The 19,171-nt window shown below is 36.8% G+C and overlaps 1 protein-coding gene across 1 annotated transcript; it reads left to right on the top strand.

Annotated features, from left to right (window-relative positions):
* The first annotated feature begins 15,267 nt into the window (after positions 1-15,267).
* LOC113226832 (leucine-rich repeat-containing protein 24) lies at positions 15,268-18,046 on the top strand. The gene has a single exon (XM_026459603.1). The coding sequence runs from the start codon at positions 15,502-15,504 to the stop codon at positions 17,458-17,460; it is 1,959 nt and encodes a 652-aa protein (XP_026315388.1). The 5' UTR covers positions 15,268-15,501; the 3' UTR covers positions 17,461-18,046.
* The last annotated feature ends 1,125 nt before the right edge of the window (positions 18,047-19,171 follow it).

Below are 19,171 nucleotides of genomic sequence, written 5' to 3'. Positions count from 1 at the left end.
ATCAAAAAATTAAAGTATTGAAGAAAAATTACAATCTGGTATGTAGTATACATAATAGATGTATTATGTTAAAAACTACACCAATAAGATGCTCCAGCAGATATTCAGCAGATACTCGTATATGTATATTAGATGCATTAGCCTGATTCAAAGAACGAAAAACTTTACTACTAAAAAAAAAAATAACGTTACTAATCTGAACTAAAATTAATTGTTAACTAATATGTATCCTGAATTCTGTCCACCATTTTCTTCCATTCAATCATCAGTCCTTCTCTCTGTCACAAACAGCTCTCGTAGTTGCGAGGGAAATGGGCGAGTGTCGGTACAGTTTTTGCGTCCCTCACGCATTAAACTGTACACAGTCGCTAAGAGGGCCACAGCACGTGTCGCCTGTTGCAGCAATCATTCGGTACTTTGAATTTAAGGATCATTTCCATACTGCTGATCTTATTCCTTAAAACATTTTAGTTGAAGCTGAGTACGGACATATATGTACGCAATGCCAGTGACCCTATAGGAAGCGTGTTGGGTACATGAATGGGTAGTAAACGTGTTTTTTATATTGGTGTCTTAAAACGTTTAAACGTCTTAAGCGTTTCGCTTCCACGTTTATATGGCGAGCGGCTAGGGAGTGGAATTGTTCCCCGAACGCTATAACTTGGACATTTTCAAGGCGAGAGTGAATAGGGTTTATTTAGGTGTGCATGTTACATCGTCAACCTCATCGTCACTTTTCATTAGATGAGATGGAGGTCAAATACGCACTTATTTTTTATAAAAAGAAAAACAATATTAATTAATACATAGTGTAACTTCAATTAGGAAATTGAATAATTGAAAATGACAAGGTATAGACAATCATGCCAATTACCTGACTTCGATCTAAATAATTTCCCTGTAAACTACCTTAGTGTGTACTATTCAGAGCACAAACCAGAATCTATTTAGAAAAGTCAATTTTATAAACTCATCCTGCCGGGAATTCACCTAGAACTAAAATTACTTAATCGGTTAGTGAGGTCGTCAAAACGTCCAGGTCAAGTTCTTAAATTATTTTCCCTTAGTAAAATACTGTAATACATAAACAAGGACCGGATTGTAAATATGAAATCTGGACGCAATCGCAGATGTAAACTAGTAGACAAAAAACGGTAGAGATTGTTTAAACACACGCTGTTTTACAGTGTTAAAACCTTTTAAGTGAATGGAAGTCCACGCGTTACATTAACAAATTATAAATACCTCTCTAGATTGTGTAGATGCAAACGCACAATACCGGAATTAAATCCAACTGTTTACAGTGCGTATGTACGGGCATAACTCCGACAATCTCGCACTAAACTGCCTAAGCAAAGTGTTAATGATCTGCAGGCTTGGTTTGAATACAAAAAGAATAAACCACCACTGACTTTGGCGCTACCATAACACTAGTGTGTGCGATTGTCATGTTAGTGTTCTTAGAAGTATATTTACTTCATTGTTGAGATTTTTTGTGATAACAAAGTGTATGGTGCCATTGCGCCCGTTACCCTGAGACACAAATTGAAAAGTCCCATGTGCCTGTAAATTCACCAGCACACTTGCCTCGGAAAACCGAAGCGCAGTAATGTTCACATTACTGCGCACTTCTTGGCTCCAGAAACAGGAAAGTTGGCTGTAGGTACTTCCCTGGACGAACTCTTTCACAAGGAGCTCTAATGCTACTAGATGTAAATGTTGATGTCGGCGATATTAAACATTTGATAACATTCAACTTTACATTGTTCGCAGATATAGGTACCTTTCTGCAAATGCTTAAAAATAAAACCTAGGATAGGTATTTACTTACACATAGATCATGTGTAATTTAAATGTCGATCCCATAATTTTATACTAAGCTAAGCGTAAGTCTTTCTTATTTTTGTTCCTTTTTCTTTTTTTTCACAGCTCGTCACATTTCCGCGTGCAAATATTTTTCTTTATTTTACTTCATTTTTACGAAAAAAAGGAAACACATTTAGTACCACAAATGACACCACACAAGGAAAATAACAAAAAAACATTAAAATCGTAAGCAAAACATTGATACGTAAAACACAAATAAAATAAATTTTGTACAGTTCAGTACATATATTTAAAACGTTACCTTACAAAGTTAGCGAATTAAAGTGGAATAATTTTTCGTATAGAATTAATATAACTCAGTTACATAAAGTCACAAATTGAAATTTAAAATTCGAGCTTTTATAAGCGTCTAATTTGAAGGCAGTTGCTGTTGGGCTATATTCATATTTCATCCGAAACTTCACATTCAATTTCCATTTTTCTCCTAGTTGTGTATTAATAATGTAAATTTATGGTTTTAAGTTCAGTGAAAGTTCTAAAAATAATACAAAGCACTATTACATCAAATACGAATTATTTCGATGTGAACTTGAATGCTTGTTTTATAATTTAAAATCGCGTATAAAATGAAACTGCGTTAGCTAGGCAAACGTTTTATCGAGTCGAAATTGAATTTTCACTTGGTTAAATTGAAGTATTGCAACGTGATTGAGTGAATGATTGCGTCAGTTATGTGTTATAACATTCATCGAATTTAACTTCGTAGATAAAGCAACGACGACTCATACTGAGCTAAAACCAAATACGCGTTATACAGGGTGTAATTGTTATGTGTGCCCAGGCGAATAATTATAAGAGATATCAAAAACTTCAGACTGATATCGAAAGTAGGTACATTACCTAATGAGTAAAACGACACCAATAACTTTTTGAAAATAAAACTAGAATTGTCCAAAATTTTACGAATAACGCTCCCATACATTTAATATGACATTCGTAGAGAGGCTTTAGTTTCGAATAACTGCTTTGATAACAAAATTTTATACTTACTTAATAATAAACATCACTTCGTTTTTACTCAATTAAAAGATAGTTTTATTACTTTATTTATAGTAGTTTTGTTATGTAAACTTAAATTACCTCTGAAAGTAGGTCAACTAAAGCCTCCCTACGAATGTCATATTAAATGTATGGGAGCGATTAACGTTCAAATTCTGGATATTTTTAGATTTATCAAAAAAGTCATTGATTACGTTTTACTCATTAGGTAACGTGTTTTCGATATTAGTTTAAAGGTTTTTGGTATCTTATATTAACGGAAAAATCGCCTGGGCACACTTAATGATTACACCCTGTATATAGTTGTATTTGAATTTTCACAGTGTGCCACATTATATACACAAACTTTAGCAGCTTTTACCCTTTAGCAACCCTAATATCACACACTACAATAGTTCAATATTCAAAAATGTAAATTCGTGGCGAATACCGTAAGATAACTTGATAAGGTCCTTAGTCCAGGGTTCTTAATGTACCGAGTGCCGCCGTTACCCACCTTATCGGGGCAGCTGCCCTCAGATCTAAAATAGGGTACTCTAGAATTGCCTCCGTATTTAGATTATCCCCTGGGTACCCCAATGTTGAAATTTTATTGAGCTTTAATGGGACTGGGACTTTTCTATCGGGCAATATTTCCTAGTCGTAAAAACAATGAATGTTATATTCTCTAGTCGTAACAGTAATGAAATGAACTTTTATATTCGATAGATCTGGAAAATATAGAAACGTCTAAGCGCAAGCCAAACTATGTGTAAGTGTATGTGTGCGATTTAAAAAAAATCTACACAATTTTTTAATATGTATTTGGTAAAACAAAACCTGACCCAAAAAAGTTTCAACAGAAAGATTATTTTTTCGTTAATAGTAGTAACATTTTTCGTCAATATCATTTCGTCCGTAATATGTTTCGGCAGTATGCTGCCAGATCTTAGATTGTGACTTTTCTTCAATAGTTTAATTCTCTGACATTTTTTCGCGGGAAATCGTTATATTTTTACGGTGGCCATTTGGAAACATTTTTTTTGTTAAGAACCTTTCGTTTTTTTTTAATAATCGAACGCTTGTATGGACAAGATTATGGAACATTATGGAATATCACTTGATGATAGGCTTACACAGAAGCCAGTACATCAGGAACCTTCCGTACGTATTGAATTTATTTTAAAGTTTTTTAAATTCTTTCGAAACTCACCGCTCTACATACGACGTGCTCTACACGTGTATGTGAGGAGGTAATAAAAAATTAAAATTTTGTTCAAGTCTCCTTACACTAATGTTCCGTTTTCTTTGAGAACTTCAAGAATCTATAATGATTTGCCGTGAGGTTATGCTTACTTTGTAAGGTGTCACTTTTTAAATATTAACAGTGAAGCGTAACAATACAACCCAGAAAGCCTTTTGTTAATTGACTTATAATTAATGCGCTTGCTTGTATTTTTGTTGTCATTGTATCAACCTTTTTATGTTAGAACGAACATAGTTTATTGATATTGCGGCACAAATTCGTTCAAATAAGAGCTCCTTGCGGAGGAGGTCGTCCAGGGAAGAAATGCCATTTTACGTTGAAGTATTTTTGTCGTCAAGCAGTAATGTGAGCATTACTGCATTCTGGTTTAGAAAGATAAGGATTTATCAACTTATGTCTCAAGGTGACGGGCGCAGTGGCAGTGCTCCTTAGATCTTTGCGATTTAAAGCTGTGAACGGCACTGCAGCTGTTATGGATAGGCGTGTCGCTTACAACCATGCACACGACTTGATCGTCCCGTCATTTTGTATCATAAAAAAATATTTGTACAGCACGTATGTACGTGAAATAGAGCTTTGTACTATTTATGTGAAAACTGTTATCATTTCACACTCTTTCTTATCTGCTCAGAGTATGCATAGTGATAATGGCTAAGTAGAAGCACAGTACTATAAGACAAGTATGGCAACTGCACTTAAACTTTACAGAGTGGTTCATATGTGTGCGCGCCCACATTCAGATGCACACATTCGCGTTATCTCGCGATGCACTCGCATTGTGTGCCTTTCATTATTATGAGAATGTGTGCATCCGTGCACGGCGCGCGGCGAGCTTACACACATACAAGCCGCGTTGTATGTGTATAGTAATCTAAAATGTGTAACAATCGCGAAAACCTACAGTTTGGGACTAGCCGCTCTACATAAGTGCCAGTATCGCTTAACTATAATGTGTTTAAAACCTAATTGACTTTCATAAGACCTATATATATAAGAATAATTACTCACATTGCAAATTTTAAGGAAGTTTGGACTATTCAAATATAGTATAGCAAAGTTATGACTCGGTACATACATATACTTGGAAAGACTGATTGTTAATTTGGTAATGGAATTTCCTGCCAGAGCCGTTTTATGTAAATTACACAATTTGTGAAAAGGAGTGACTTCGATTAATACAATAACCATATTACATGTTATATGTTATTATTATTATAGTTATTTAAATATTATTATTGATACAAAGATCAAACAAACACAAAGAAAAAATCCTTTCTGATTGGATTCAAACCAGGGTCTGTTGCCACACCGGAGCCATCGCTTTTACCAACTGAGCTATAGACCGAGTAGATCTTATGACTTTCTTTGTATGTTTGCTGTAGATAGTTGGATTTAAACGGTTTTTGGCGTCGGCACCACCTGTGAGAAATTTATGAAGAGATCGAAGAAATTTTTGTTTGTGTTGCTTGATCTATGTATCAACAATAATAACAAAGTGGTACAGCCTTTCCCCAAAAAAATATATGATTGTCATGGTAGTAAAAACATCATGATGATCAATAAAATAAAAATATTATATAAATCGTTTTTGTCTGTCTATATTCCTTTATTATAGTCCATTTTTATCAAAGTTTTCATATAAAGGGTTGAATATTACTTCAGAATGTGGAAATGTGTGACATGCCTAATAGGCGAGTAATCTCATTGGTTTAGGACGCTATTAAAAAAAAACAAATAAAATATTCCAACCCATTAACAGCGAGACGTCACAGAGAATTAATTGCTCAGTACGTTTAAAGTTAGGCCGTTGCTACACTAGAGCTACAATTACTTTACCCTTCAAGAGAGGTCGCCAAATTGAAGTTTTGCTCACAGCTTGACCGCCGGCCGGAACCAGCTCATAACAATTAAATTGGGACGTTCGTTTAGCTGTTAATTACCAACGCCATGGTAATTAAAGACGCCTGAGAAAAAATAAAACGTCCGAATTAATATTCACTAGTTGACACCACCTGGGATTGAAAAACTTAATTCTTTATATGAGTTTTAGTGCGTGCAAAATTGAACGTTAAGTTTATAATAATATTAATAAATACATAATATGATATATTAATAAATATTAAACAACTTCACATAAGTTACACTTATCCCGAAGTAAGTAGCTTAAGCACTTGTGTTATGGAAATCGGACACAACGACGGTACCACAAGCACCCAGACTCGAGACAATATAGAAAAATTAGTTTCTCTATACTCACTGACCCGGCCAGGATTTCGTGGATGGCGACACTACGAAAACCGATTTGCAAGCCACTCGTCCAGTGAGGCCATCTATACTACACACATCAGTGGCGAGGCGTGAATATTTTCCTAGGTAAAGCCGAAGCTTTAACATTTCGAAGAATAAAAAAACACCTACTTTGACAAAAATTTGTTTTCTCGTTAAAAAGGCGCCTTGGCGACACTTGAATGCAACACTTATTAGCAGACAAGATACTAACTCACTTCATTTCATAGGCTAACTTTTCTACGCATAAAATAACTATATTTTGAAAGTAATTTACTTCATTTTATGCTGCCCGTTTCGATACGAAAGTTTGTTATTAAACAAACTCATGAATGCTAAGTACATACAGCTATGTACGTACATTCTTTACGTAGCCCTATTAAAAAGAAATACCCAAATATATGTAGATACACATGTAACACTATTTATCGTTTAATTTACAAAACAGAAATTAGCCATATTTTTTTTTAATTTGCTATTATAATAATTTTGTTACATTATTTTCAGAAAGTTTTACATCTGGTTACGATTCTGACATTAAAACAAATTAAACAGTAATGTGTTGGAGTAAGGTTTAAATTTACGTGAACGCTATTCGACTAGAAGCCGATTAATTCCGGCTTCTCGGCCTCCATTTTTTTATATGTTTTACAGCGGATTTTTGCGAATGTGTGCGTGTGTTTTGATGGAGGCGCGTAGATTTCATGAATGAAATAGAACTCGCAAATCCACCGGCTTACCTCGCGCTGATTGGTTGAGATGCATTGGGACAAGTTATTACGCGTTTAAGTGCGGGAATACACGTCCGATTTTTGATTCGATAGTAGGAACCGAACCTTATATTTGTATGAACACTCCATACACGTCCGATCCGATAATCGGATCAGACGTCCATCGGATCGGACGTCCGAGTCGGAAATAGCGTCCGATTTTATTACCGGTCCGTTGTCTGAAGGCATGCTCTCTATACTTTTGCGGGGAGACGAAATACACGTCCGATTCTTCCCTCCGATTTGCAACGTTGCCAGTGCAAATTATACAAAATTCCCAAAAATTGATTTTAGTTATAAACTATACAAAGTGTTTGTTATACAAAGTTATAAATTAGGGAAGAGCAAAGGTCATACTTCATATTTATTCATGCTCGGTATTTATTATATTATTATTGTTACGCTTAAAAATATATCAAATAATTCAGAAAGTCAAAATTTGCCCATCTATCTATACACATACGTTACGCTATAATTAGAAATAAACTAAACAAGTTTAATTATGTTTGAACATTAATATTTAAGTTAGACGAGTGGCAAGTTGTGGTATTAAAATACTCACTGCTCGGCTTTGCTCGGCAACAGCTGTTTTTTTTTCATACCAGGAACCGGCGAAAACGTGAGGAAGGGTCGCGGGCTCAACACGCACCGACTGATCAAAATTATTCTATTTAAGAGTCAGACTCTTGTCGGTAACTGATAATAGTAGTAATTTTACAATTCAAGACAGTGATTCTAATCCTACCGGATAATTTTATACATATGAGCGGTTTGCTAATAATTCTATATAAATGTTACTATAATGGCGGGGTATGTGCGATGTTGAAAAAATATCAATATCGTTCATAAACAAACAAATAAATAGTGTTTTTATCAGTGATCATCAATGTAATAAAAATATGATAAAATGCTACAATGCGAGGGCATTTCCACCACATAGTAATCCCCACAAAATCCCAAAACGAGTTGTTGCGTTGAACTTCCCTGCATTTGGGGAATCCCCCACAAATAGGCAACACTGCAGTTAATACAGGAAAAGTATGATGAAAGAATCGGACGTCTATCGGACGTGTATTGAGTGAATCCGATCCGATAGTTGAATCCGATCATCAGAAACAAAATCGGACGTGTATTTCCGCGCTAATAATGAATATTTTGAATATGTTTTTTAAGTGGTGGGGTATGCGCGCTGTTTAGTACAATCATTTGGTAATACGCGGAAAATTTTAGGCAAGCCGATGGGAATCGTGTTATATGGACACCTCGCCACTGACATATATATATGTATATATGTAGCTATGACACAATTTACTATTTACGTAGAGGATGGAAAAAAATAAAGGACGTTAATAGTTTTCCGAGAAATGAAGCAGTATATGATTGTTGTTGTTGAGATTGTGGCAGCTCACGAACTTTACGTAGGTACTTTTTCGCTTCAAATCGCCCTCTGTATCGAAGTAGTGAGGCGGAGACGGAGGAGGGAGCCAATTGGAAAATGAAAAGAAGACTAAAAATAGTTATTTGTTAAGGCTGCAAAGTTGTTGTTTGCTGCGAGTACTTGTATTGAAACCTGAGCAAGCGAAGGAAGCTAAGATTGAACCACAAGGGAAGCGGTTTTTGCACGTTAGCGTGAAAAAGGTTTTTGAAATTCGAATTTGACGATGGACTGTGGTGCACCTTACTTTTTCTTTCGATGAAAAAGAAAACATATAACGACACGTTCAACAACGCGATTTGATTTGTCGTACATATAATATATGTCGTAATATAAATCCGTTGGTATATTTTATTCTTATTATTGTTGATATTAAATTGACAACGATTATTGATTTTGTTTATTAAAATTGATTCGTTGTAGTTCAACTGTTTTTCTTTCATCTACTATTTTCCTCGAGGCTAATAGTAGATGAAAGAACGGCGGTTCGAGGTGTAAAATTGTGTGTTTCGCTCGGTAGCAAAGTTGTTTTGCGTCTTGTGCCTTGAAATCCTCGCTACGCTCAGGACTCTATTTTAGAACCAATTTTTAATGCTATAGCCCTTCGCTTGTTCACGTTTCAATACAACAGTCAACTCTGTAGCCTTGCATATCAAATAACTATTTTACGCTTGAAAGTTGTTATTGAAAAATTTCGTAAAGGCAATTAATTACAAACTAGGTCAACTTCTATAAGAATGCAATACCTATTTGCGTTAAACCGTTAATGTACCTAACAAGTGGGCAAAATTGAAACAAACCTCGTTGAACACGTTAAGCGGACCATTGAATGTTGTTTATTGCTATTAGTGTGTCTTTTGAATAATCGAATTGCCGGGAATAATTGCTACTGGGAATTATTAAAACAGACGTATACGCTTTAATTGGTGCTTTTGGAGTTTTCGTACTTTATTATATTCGGAACGAAATCAGATTTTGAGTAATAAAATTTTTGAAATGACGTTGCTATTGACTTACTTTCCCTCTTTCATGAATAGTTGTAAAAGCTGGCAAATTAAATTCGAGCCCTCCTCGTAATCGTTTAGAATACTTGAAGAACGTATTTATTCTTAGATGGCATACACCACCGAAAAAAAAAACGATAACCTTCGATTACTATCAGAACCGCTGTTGCTAAAAATCACACCGTCATATTGTTAAACACTATGAAATCTTGATAATTGTTGATCGTAGGTTATAATTCAAAAAGATGCAACAAATTCTGGATTGTTAATATAATTTGAACTGTACCCAGTTGGCATATCGTTGAAAGTTCAATACCTACTATTGCAAGTTACGATTTTTGATTATGTATTGAAATTTCATACTATGTGCTGTCATCTAGCGGCAGTAGATGAAAGGTGACGAACGATTGGCGACTATTAACGTTAACGTTAATAACGTTAATAATATATCAATAAGGTTTACTTACGTTTCTTATAATACTTAACGATGATATGAAACAGCACCATGGAAAATATTACAGGTGCGACCATCATTTTTGCACTCCAAAGTAGCAAAATAATGCATTTTTCCACGATATTCGGGGTCGTGATAATTGAACCGACCTAGATAATTGAAAGCGAAAAGTGCGGACTGTGCTCAAGTATGCGGAACTCCGCGTATTGTTGGCACACATGCCGCGCCCACTAAGTACTTCTGCTCTATTTATTCTTTTGTGGCATACACTATATAACTGTGGCCCAGAAGTTATTGCCTCTACCCGTGTCACTAGTAGTAGTCGCAATTTTTTTTTATAATGTCAAGTGACGGGACGAACATGTCGTGCGCCTGATGATAAGAGCTACACGCCTGTCCATAACAGTTGCAATGCCACTCGGAGCTTTAAATAGCAAAGATCTGAGGGGCACTGCCACTGCGCCCGTCACCATAAGTAGTGTCACCATAGAGACATAAGTTGACAAGTTCCATGTGCCTGTAATTTCACCGGCACACTTACCCTTCAATACCGGAACACAGTAATGCTGACATTACTGCTTGGCGGCAGAAACAGGTAAGGTGGCAGTACTACCCAGTACGAACTCTTACACAAGGAGCTCTAATGCTACTAACACGCAATGTTGAAGTGTGGGTTATGTCTGCAATAGAGACGAAAAGATTTGCCAATCGACGTAACGTACTTGCTGATTGTTGCCCAGGGCGCGCCAGATGTATAGAGGACATGAATAAATAGTACGCCATTGCGAGGAGCATTCTTTCGTCCACCCCATTTATTCTACCAAAAGAGATAAACTACTAGTGAAGCTAACTTAACACTAGTAAATGGTTCTAAAAACTGAGTTTCCTGATGTTAATATGCTAAATATGTATTTTGAGCATTTTAATAAAACATCTAGAAGCTTATCTTAAAAGATAACTTTTAGAAGACAATGTTTTTCTGTCTTATTATAATGTACAAAGATAATTTCAACGAAATTACATTAATTTGCCATTATGAAAATAAGAAAATTGTTACGTATTATTATTTTACAAAGTTTATGTTATTTTAAGCTAAAATTACAATATGGCGTGGCACTGATTGTATGAACCTTAATTTTATGTTAGGATGTGAAAGAATAGGTTTATATTTACATAATAGGTAATTTCACAAGAATCGAAAATGAAATATTTGTTATTAACATTAAAAACAACATTTAAACGTCAAATGTGAAAACGGAATTGAAACCCATTAAAAAGTAAAGCAGTTCTCGGCAGCTCATTCGGGAGATCGAAAGAAACCGCAATGTTATGTTTATGACGTCATGCAATGGCGGTGTAGAACCTTTATTCCAATGTTCTTTTTTTTTCAGATAAACACGTCTCACACTAGAAAATTCCTTGTACAATTAATACCAAAGCAACGGAATTCCTTGGTTTCCCAGAAAATCCAGTCCAGAACCAATTGAGAAAAGTTCATTGTTGGACATTGTTCATTCCCTGAAGGATCAATTTAGGATAAATTGATCCTTCAGGGAATCGAACCCATCACCTCGTCATCTAGTGCCCACAGTGCAAACTGCTGAGTCACCGAATTCGTCGTTCGTTTTGGGTAACATTATAGAGCATGTTATAGTACTCGTATAGTAGTTAGGGATATGTGTACTTCCACCACTGACCTTAACATTTAACCTTAATGTTTCTAGTATTAGCTGAGATATCGAATAACGAATTTCAAGCTGATTTTCAGCTTATTATTGCGAGGTAATTAAAGCAATAATATATATTTTTTTTGCTTTTATAATATCAAGTGATGTGACGAACAAATCGTGGTGTTAAACGACACGTCTGCCCATAACAATTGCTTTGCCACTCAGAGATTTAAATCGAAAAGATCTGCCACTGCGCCCATCACATTGAAACATAAGTTGACAAGTCCCATGAGCCTGTAATTTCACCAGCACCCTTCCATTCAAAACCGGAACGCAGTAATGTTCACATTTGATTCGGTTCGGCAGAAATAAGTAAGGTGGCTGTGCTTCCCTGGTCCAACAAGGAGCTCTACTGCTACTTACAAGTTTGATGGTATGATGAGCCATCTGCCTCGTGTTTTGAACTAGTCAGTTTACATTATCTTTTCACTTCCGTTCAGATTTCGTTTCACTCATTCATTAAATATTATCATAACTTTCGAAACAGTTTTGAGATCATCCCACTGTTTAAAGTATATTTTTAAAGATGGTATACGTTTTCACAAACTTTATTACGATTATTTTTAATTCACGAGGAAGCGACAGCTGAGGGTTGTCTTTCAACGGAATGAAATGAAGATGTTTTGTTTTATGAAAATTTATTCAAATTGTGAAATCATTTATGACCAACATAATATGAAAAACGTACCTTCTTTTTCAGCAGGGTTTCTGTACATAATTCAAACATCAAGCCTATTTTATTACATTATTATGTTTATAAATGGTCACGTGTTTGTGAGTATTTTAATTATAAGATAGAATGTGAAAAGATCGTCAAAAAGATTTGACTGTCTTAAGAATAAGACTTATGATGACACAGAAGGCTTGCTGGAAGTTATTTCATAATTATAATCTATGTATAACTGTTAATTGATATTATATAATTACTAATTGTTAAATAAATATACCAATTCCGTTTTTAATCTTTAATAAAAGAAAGTATGCACACGCAAGGTGCCTAAAATATAAGGTACACATTTACTTGGTTTAGGCGTCTCAACTACACTATTATAGTTCTAAGATTTAATTGTATAGCTTTATGAAGATTACATAATATAGTTAACGTTCCTTTTTCCTTTTTATTTTAATATTATCACAGCTTTATATTTATATCAGATCAAGTTATAATTGAATAAACTTGTCTTTGTCTTGAATTTCAAATCTTGCAACACAATATTTATCAGACTGACTTTAAATAAATCGAAACTCGATAACAATGCAATGGTGTAGTGAGAAATATTTTTTTATTATGAGTTTCATTAGTCCAAAAAACAAGAAAAGACAAAAACCCAAAAATGTTTGCAATTTGCATTTTTATATGGAAATTACACCACGGTCCCATTTAGTCTGTGCATGTACTTTTTTCTTTGATACGTTACATTATTATTTATTCTGTGACGTGACTCTGACCGCAAAAGGAATCCGCAAAAGGATTGAAAGCTTCAAACACCAAGTTTGGACATGGATATTTTCAAATCTTTAGTTGTCCTAAACTTCATATTTGAAGTCTTCCATCCTCAATATGCAATAAGCATTAAATAAAACACGAGGTCTTGGCGCTTTATTGTATATGGCCGGGAGCTTTATTTTTATAGATATAACGAGTGAAACCATAACGGTAGACCTAGTTGACCTTTAGATAACCTTGGACAGTAAGGCGTTAACCGTAAAATTAAATATCAAAATATGACGGGGCACTCTGTGTTATATGGGTCTCAAAAAACCGACTACGGGCTTTACAGCGCGATTACTGTATAGTTGCCGGCTACTGCTTTTCCATAGATAACTCAACAACGTACTGACAAAATCCAATGATTTACATTGAACATTTTTTGTTGAAAACACATAGAAAAGTAGTGACAGTTTTTGTGTGCGGTGCTATTTAAATACTGTCCAAAAATAAAATATAATATTTATTATGGAGAAAATCTATTATCATTGTTTTACCATTCTGTAGACGGCGGCAGAGTCATAATACGTTTTGGTCGTACGTATTCATGTTTATTTATTCAAGTAGACCAATAATCGTATGTTGAAACAAACACAATAAACACGCTAAATTGACATCTAGGAAAGGGTTTCTTGGCGCATACACTTGTGAGTGCCTACATTGTTATAAAGCTCGAAGCCTTATTAGTGAGGCATCGTGGTGGCAGCCGGCGCCTTACACGCGTCTCCTTTAGTTAGGATCGATTTTAATAAAAATGTCGTTACGCATGGTAAGTTTGTCAGTTGCGTTTGATTCTATACGTACATTGCTTGTTAAATATGGCGGGGGTTGAGTTAAGAAGTTTTATGATGGTGCGATGGGTTTGGAACGCTGCGGGCGATAATTGATTCGATATTCGAATTACTCGAGAGGAATCCACCTCCAGGTGTTAGCGCAGCTGACGGTGCGACACACGGCCGGTAAGCAACGGGCATAGCACCCGGCGGACGACGACACATGGCGGAGTATGCCAGCCGCGTGCCATTTAATCATCGAATCATTATTCACATAGAATATGAATATTTTTTATAATTCCTTAGCGATGGTCTTTTATATTTTGACGAACTCGGTGGCCCCACAGTTTGCACTGCCCCGGATTCGGTCCCCTATAGGACCATTTTGGAATATGAACTTTTCTAAATGTGTGCTGATTTGTATTCCGGGCAGTATCCCGGAGTGAATTCCGTTGCTGTGGAGTACCACAGCATATGAGTACATAGTACACAGAATTCCTTGTTTGAGATTGGGTTAATTGGTATGGTGTCTGGTATGTTATTATTATTTTTATGTACATTGAAGTTCAGTATAAAATTACTTCGCACAAAAATTCGATAATGATAAAGTCAATGAAAAATGTTCAATGTTAACTTACGTTACGATTCAATCAGTCATACTTAAACAGGTTGTTTGGACTTTCTCGGAAATGTAAAGTCGGTTATAACATCAATTACGTTTTCTATTCATTGAACGGAATTATGAATGAAACTGTCGTGTTCTTTGTACGACACATCCTGTGTTATTGTTGTCGTATACCTGCCTTCCTTCTCGACGTGCTATTCATAATTAGTCCTCTACCTGACGCTCGGCCGACGTGATTGCAACAAAAAGATGCGTATTCTTAACAATCGAAGCGGTTTGCGTGCCCCAACGCGAGCTTAGCCGGCTGAGCATTGTTGCATCCGAGCCTCATTCAGCGACCCTGTCACCGCCGCCGCTGGCTCAGGTATTTATGAATGAACGTGACGGGCTGGCGAGCGTGATGTTCGGTCGCGGTCACAAGCCAGGTAGAAAATTACACTTTTGGAATTCTTTCAACAGTTCTCGTTGAGTAGAGCTACTCAACTCGATCGCCGAGGAGAAGCCGCAAAGCGGGGCGAGGGGAGTCGTCGGCGCGCATGCGTTGAGTTCGTCTCACCAAGCCGGTCCCTCCCTCTCAGTTGATTTACAGCCGTCGCGAGTGAGTAACGTACCGTCATGAGTCGTTCGCCAACTTTCTCGAGCAGTGATGTGATACGATATAGAAACGTAGAAACGGCATATCTTTAGAAATTATTAGGTACTGATTTTTTTGTGAAATACCAGCGAATTAAATGTGGAACAGTGGAATAAATGGATTATAGTGAAAGTTTTGTTTGAACATAATAACGGATTGGAAAATCAAAATGAAGTGGTTACTAGTTACAGTGAGTGTGGTGGCGTGGGAAACGATTTTGGCTGGAATCGCTCCTCCCGGATCTTGTCCAGCCGTGTGTGCGTGTAAATGGAAAGGTGGTAAGCAGACTGTGGAGTGTGTAGACCGTGCACTTATCACCGTGCCTGAGCCGGTGGACCCCGCAACGCAGGTGCTCGACCTCTCTGGGAACAACCTCCAGATCCTGCCTCAGGAAGCGTTCGCCAGGACCGGCTTAGTCAATCTACAGAGGGTTTACCTGCGTAGCTGTAGCATTGGCCAAATTCATGATCGGGCCTTTAAAGGCCTAACTAATTTAGTAGAGTTAGACCTCTCTCATAATTTACTCACTCAAATACCAACTAATAGCTTCAAGGATGCTCCATTTCTTAGAGACCTCACTCTGTCTCAAAATCCTATACTCAAAGTTCATTCGGACGCGTTGAGTAGTTTGGGAAGCATCGTAAAACTTGATTTGTCTAGATGTGATATAAGAGATATAGCAGCTGACGCTTTCCGGCAATTAAAATCTCTGGAATCTTTAAAGCTCACTCATAATAAGCTACGGGATTTACCTCTGAGCTCCCTTGAAAGATTAGAAAAATTGAGGGCCATCGACCTGTCCGATAATCCATGGACTTGCGACTGCCGGCTTAGAGACTTAAAGCAATGGTTAGAAAAACGTAAATTACTTTCGACACCTGCGTGTTCGGCACCGGCGCGATTGGCCAATCGACCGTTTGCAGAATTAGCTATTGAAGAGTTTGCATGCAAACCAGAAATATTACCTGTGAGCAGACATGTAGAGACAGCCGTAGGGGAAAACGCTACTATAACATGTAGAACAGAAGCGATGCCAAGCGCAAATATTAATTGGTATTGGAACGGCCGATTACTTCAAAACGGAAGCAGTTTCAATTCTCATCAAAAAGTTTATATCTTTGAAGAGGGCGAAAGCAAAAAGAAGTCCACCTTAGTATTAACTAACACACAAGAAACAGATTCAGCAGAATTTTATTGTGTCGCCGATAACAAAGGTGGAAATGCTGAAGCCAATTTTACGGTACACGTTACACAAATGGCTGCTGGAATGGCGTCTTTGGGGAGCGCACAAATAGCGAGTCTGGGAGCCGCATTGTTCTTAGTTATTGTCGTTATTTCTCTGGCTTTACTCATTACGTTTGTCCGGTTTCGTTCCGCGCCGGCTTGCGAAAGCAAAACTCCTAATACTATAGACAGAGTTGTGTCCGGTAACGAAGTGCATCCAGCGACGACAGACAGACCTCAAATGGCAGTTTTGGCTAACCAGCAAGAATCGCCAAATTACAATGACCCAAAGTGCAATCCTGTGTTGAAGCCACCCCGAGTTAATGACATTCCATATACAACAAACCATTACGAAGGTAGAGGCAGTATCGTTACTGCCGGAGGACCTGCGGTAGTATCACCGACAGTTTCGACCGGCATCGATCCTGACCTCATCAACGACACAAGGCCCGACAGCGCCGCTCGCCCGGGGAGCGGTGAGTACGCCCGCGAGGCTTGTGATTCCTTGTATCCCTCCGGTCTCTGGGACCAAATGAAAATGAATCAAGCGAGTAACTTGGCTCGTGCGGTCAGTTCTGCAATACCTGCGTACTACAATGATCGTACGCCGATAATAGAGAACTGTAGCGTAGACGGTTCACAAGAAGAATTGGGGTACATGAGTCGAACGTTTCCTCGATCTCATGCGGTAGCTTCGACGACCCCCGTGCCGACGTCGACGGCGCCAGGTGATCCACCTTACCCACCAGACTATGGGCTGCCAGTGAATGGGGCGCGCACGCTGCGCGTGTGGCAGCGCGCTCCTCCTGTCCTGCCACCCGTGGCAGCACTCAAGCGCGTACTCACCATAACCAGGCCCTCCGGTGACGAGGGCTATCATGACGGCTGTGCTACTGATGTTTAAAAACCTGTTACATATCTAGATAACATGTCAAAAGTTGTAAATAGCATAAAGGCATAAGGTATAATCTATATACGTATAATATGTGTAATCTACACCTACACAGGTTTTTAGTGTAATATTTTTTGTATCATATTATTATTTATTTAAGTATGTAAGGGAAAGTTAAATTGGATCCGGTCGAAGGGTCCGCGACTGATTAGTTGAAGGAAGTAAGTGTACATTATTACGTGATATGGAGTGGTATCGTGTTTGATCGCCAAATATAAAAATACTGATTATAAATATATTATCTTGGTTGTTGAAAATCAGTTAAGATGTTAAATGACTATAATTAACGCCTATGTGTAAGAACAAGACCTAATTATCCGAAGATATTCATCATTGTCATCTTCCCCTCAAAGTAATATATATATATATATTACTACATAAATATGTTCATGTTACGGACAGCGATTCAGCTTGAATACAATACTGTCCAACTGTATACCCATGACATTGATTTTTCCAGATTTTCTTAAGAAAAAATCAGAGTAGCTACATTGATGAAAGCATTACTGTGTTGCTGAGCGTACATGAATTCATGGTGAATGTTGTATTGTATGATAACGTATGTATAATTTTTATGTTGAAAAAAATAAGAGTTTTAGAGTAAATCAAAAAATAAACAAGGCGATTACGAAATGTGTTTGTTTTGTTTGATTTCTAAATTTCACGTCACCCGTGAATGGGCTTTCGAATGACTTTGAGGAGTACATTAATTTGAAACTTTATGGTGTACCAATAAGTTTAAAACTTGGCTAACTAATGATCAATAACGTGTGTTAACAATATATCATCTATTATGCAAATTTTTAAATTTCGAGTTTAAGATTTTTCTGTAACAAGTGCTTAGTTGTTACATTCTGGCTTAAAGCTTTCAAAAAAGTTTCACGAGTAATTTAACTTGGAATGATAGGTATTCTATTTTTATACCGTCTTAGGAAGGAAAATTGGGTATAAAATGAGGCTGTAAAGATATTTCATTTTCCGTCTTATCTTGAGCAGTATTTTGCTATCATATCGCTTAGTACAAAAATCTACAGATGATTTCAATGTGCAAGCTCGTAGAAAAAATACTAGAACATTAAGTTGTTATCGTAAAGTTAAAATACCTAATCCTAGCTGTAACTTCTGGTTCTTTAGTGCTCAAATGGATTCCATTATGTGGATTGTTACATCGACAAGTAAGTACCTTCATATATTTCTATTCACGGCACAGTGATATTTTGAAAAGCTGTTTATAAAGCAGAACATGGCCAGAAAGGAATGTCATTCCTCGGCACCGACAATGCATCATGAATAAAAGTCTTCCTAATCCATTGTTAGAGGTAGTCGGTCGCTCGACTCTGGAAAAAAAAGGCCTCGAGTCTGCCTCCCGACGCACCTCAGAAAAACTGGTTAGCGTTATTTCATTTCCGTTCAATTCAGCTTTTTATTGGAACCGAATCCTAAACGGGTTTAATGGGCAGAACTTTAAGGCGTTTTGAATGTTTTATGCTAAATAATAAAATGTCTTAACAAAAGAAAATATTAAGACTTTTGTAACATACCAGGGAGCATTAATCACAACATTTTTGTAGTAAAATTTCAAAAAGCTGTACACATTCAGACTAACATCATAAAAACGCAAAAGTAACTCTCAGTAGTTCGTTTATATATATAAAAAAGTAGC

Source organism: Hyposmocoma kahamanoa, unplaced genomic scaffold (genome assembly GCF_003589595.1).
Source record: "Hyposmocoma kahamanoa isolate Upper Pololo Valley unplaced genomic scaffold, ASM358959v1 202, whole genome shotgun sequence".
NCBI lineage: Eukaryota > Metazoa > Arthropoda > Insecta > Lepidoptera > Cosmopterigidae > Hyposmocoma > Hyposmocoma kahamanoa.
Note: the sequence above shows the minus strand (reverse complement) of the source record. Positions and strands in the feature narration are given on the sequence as shown.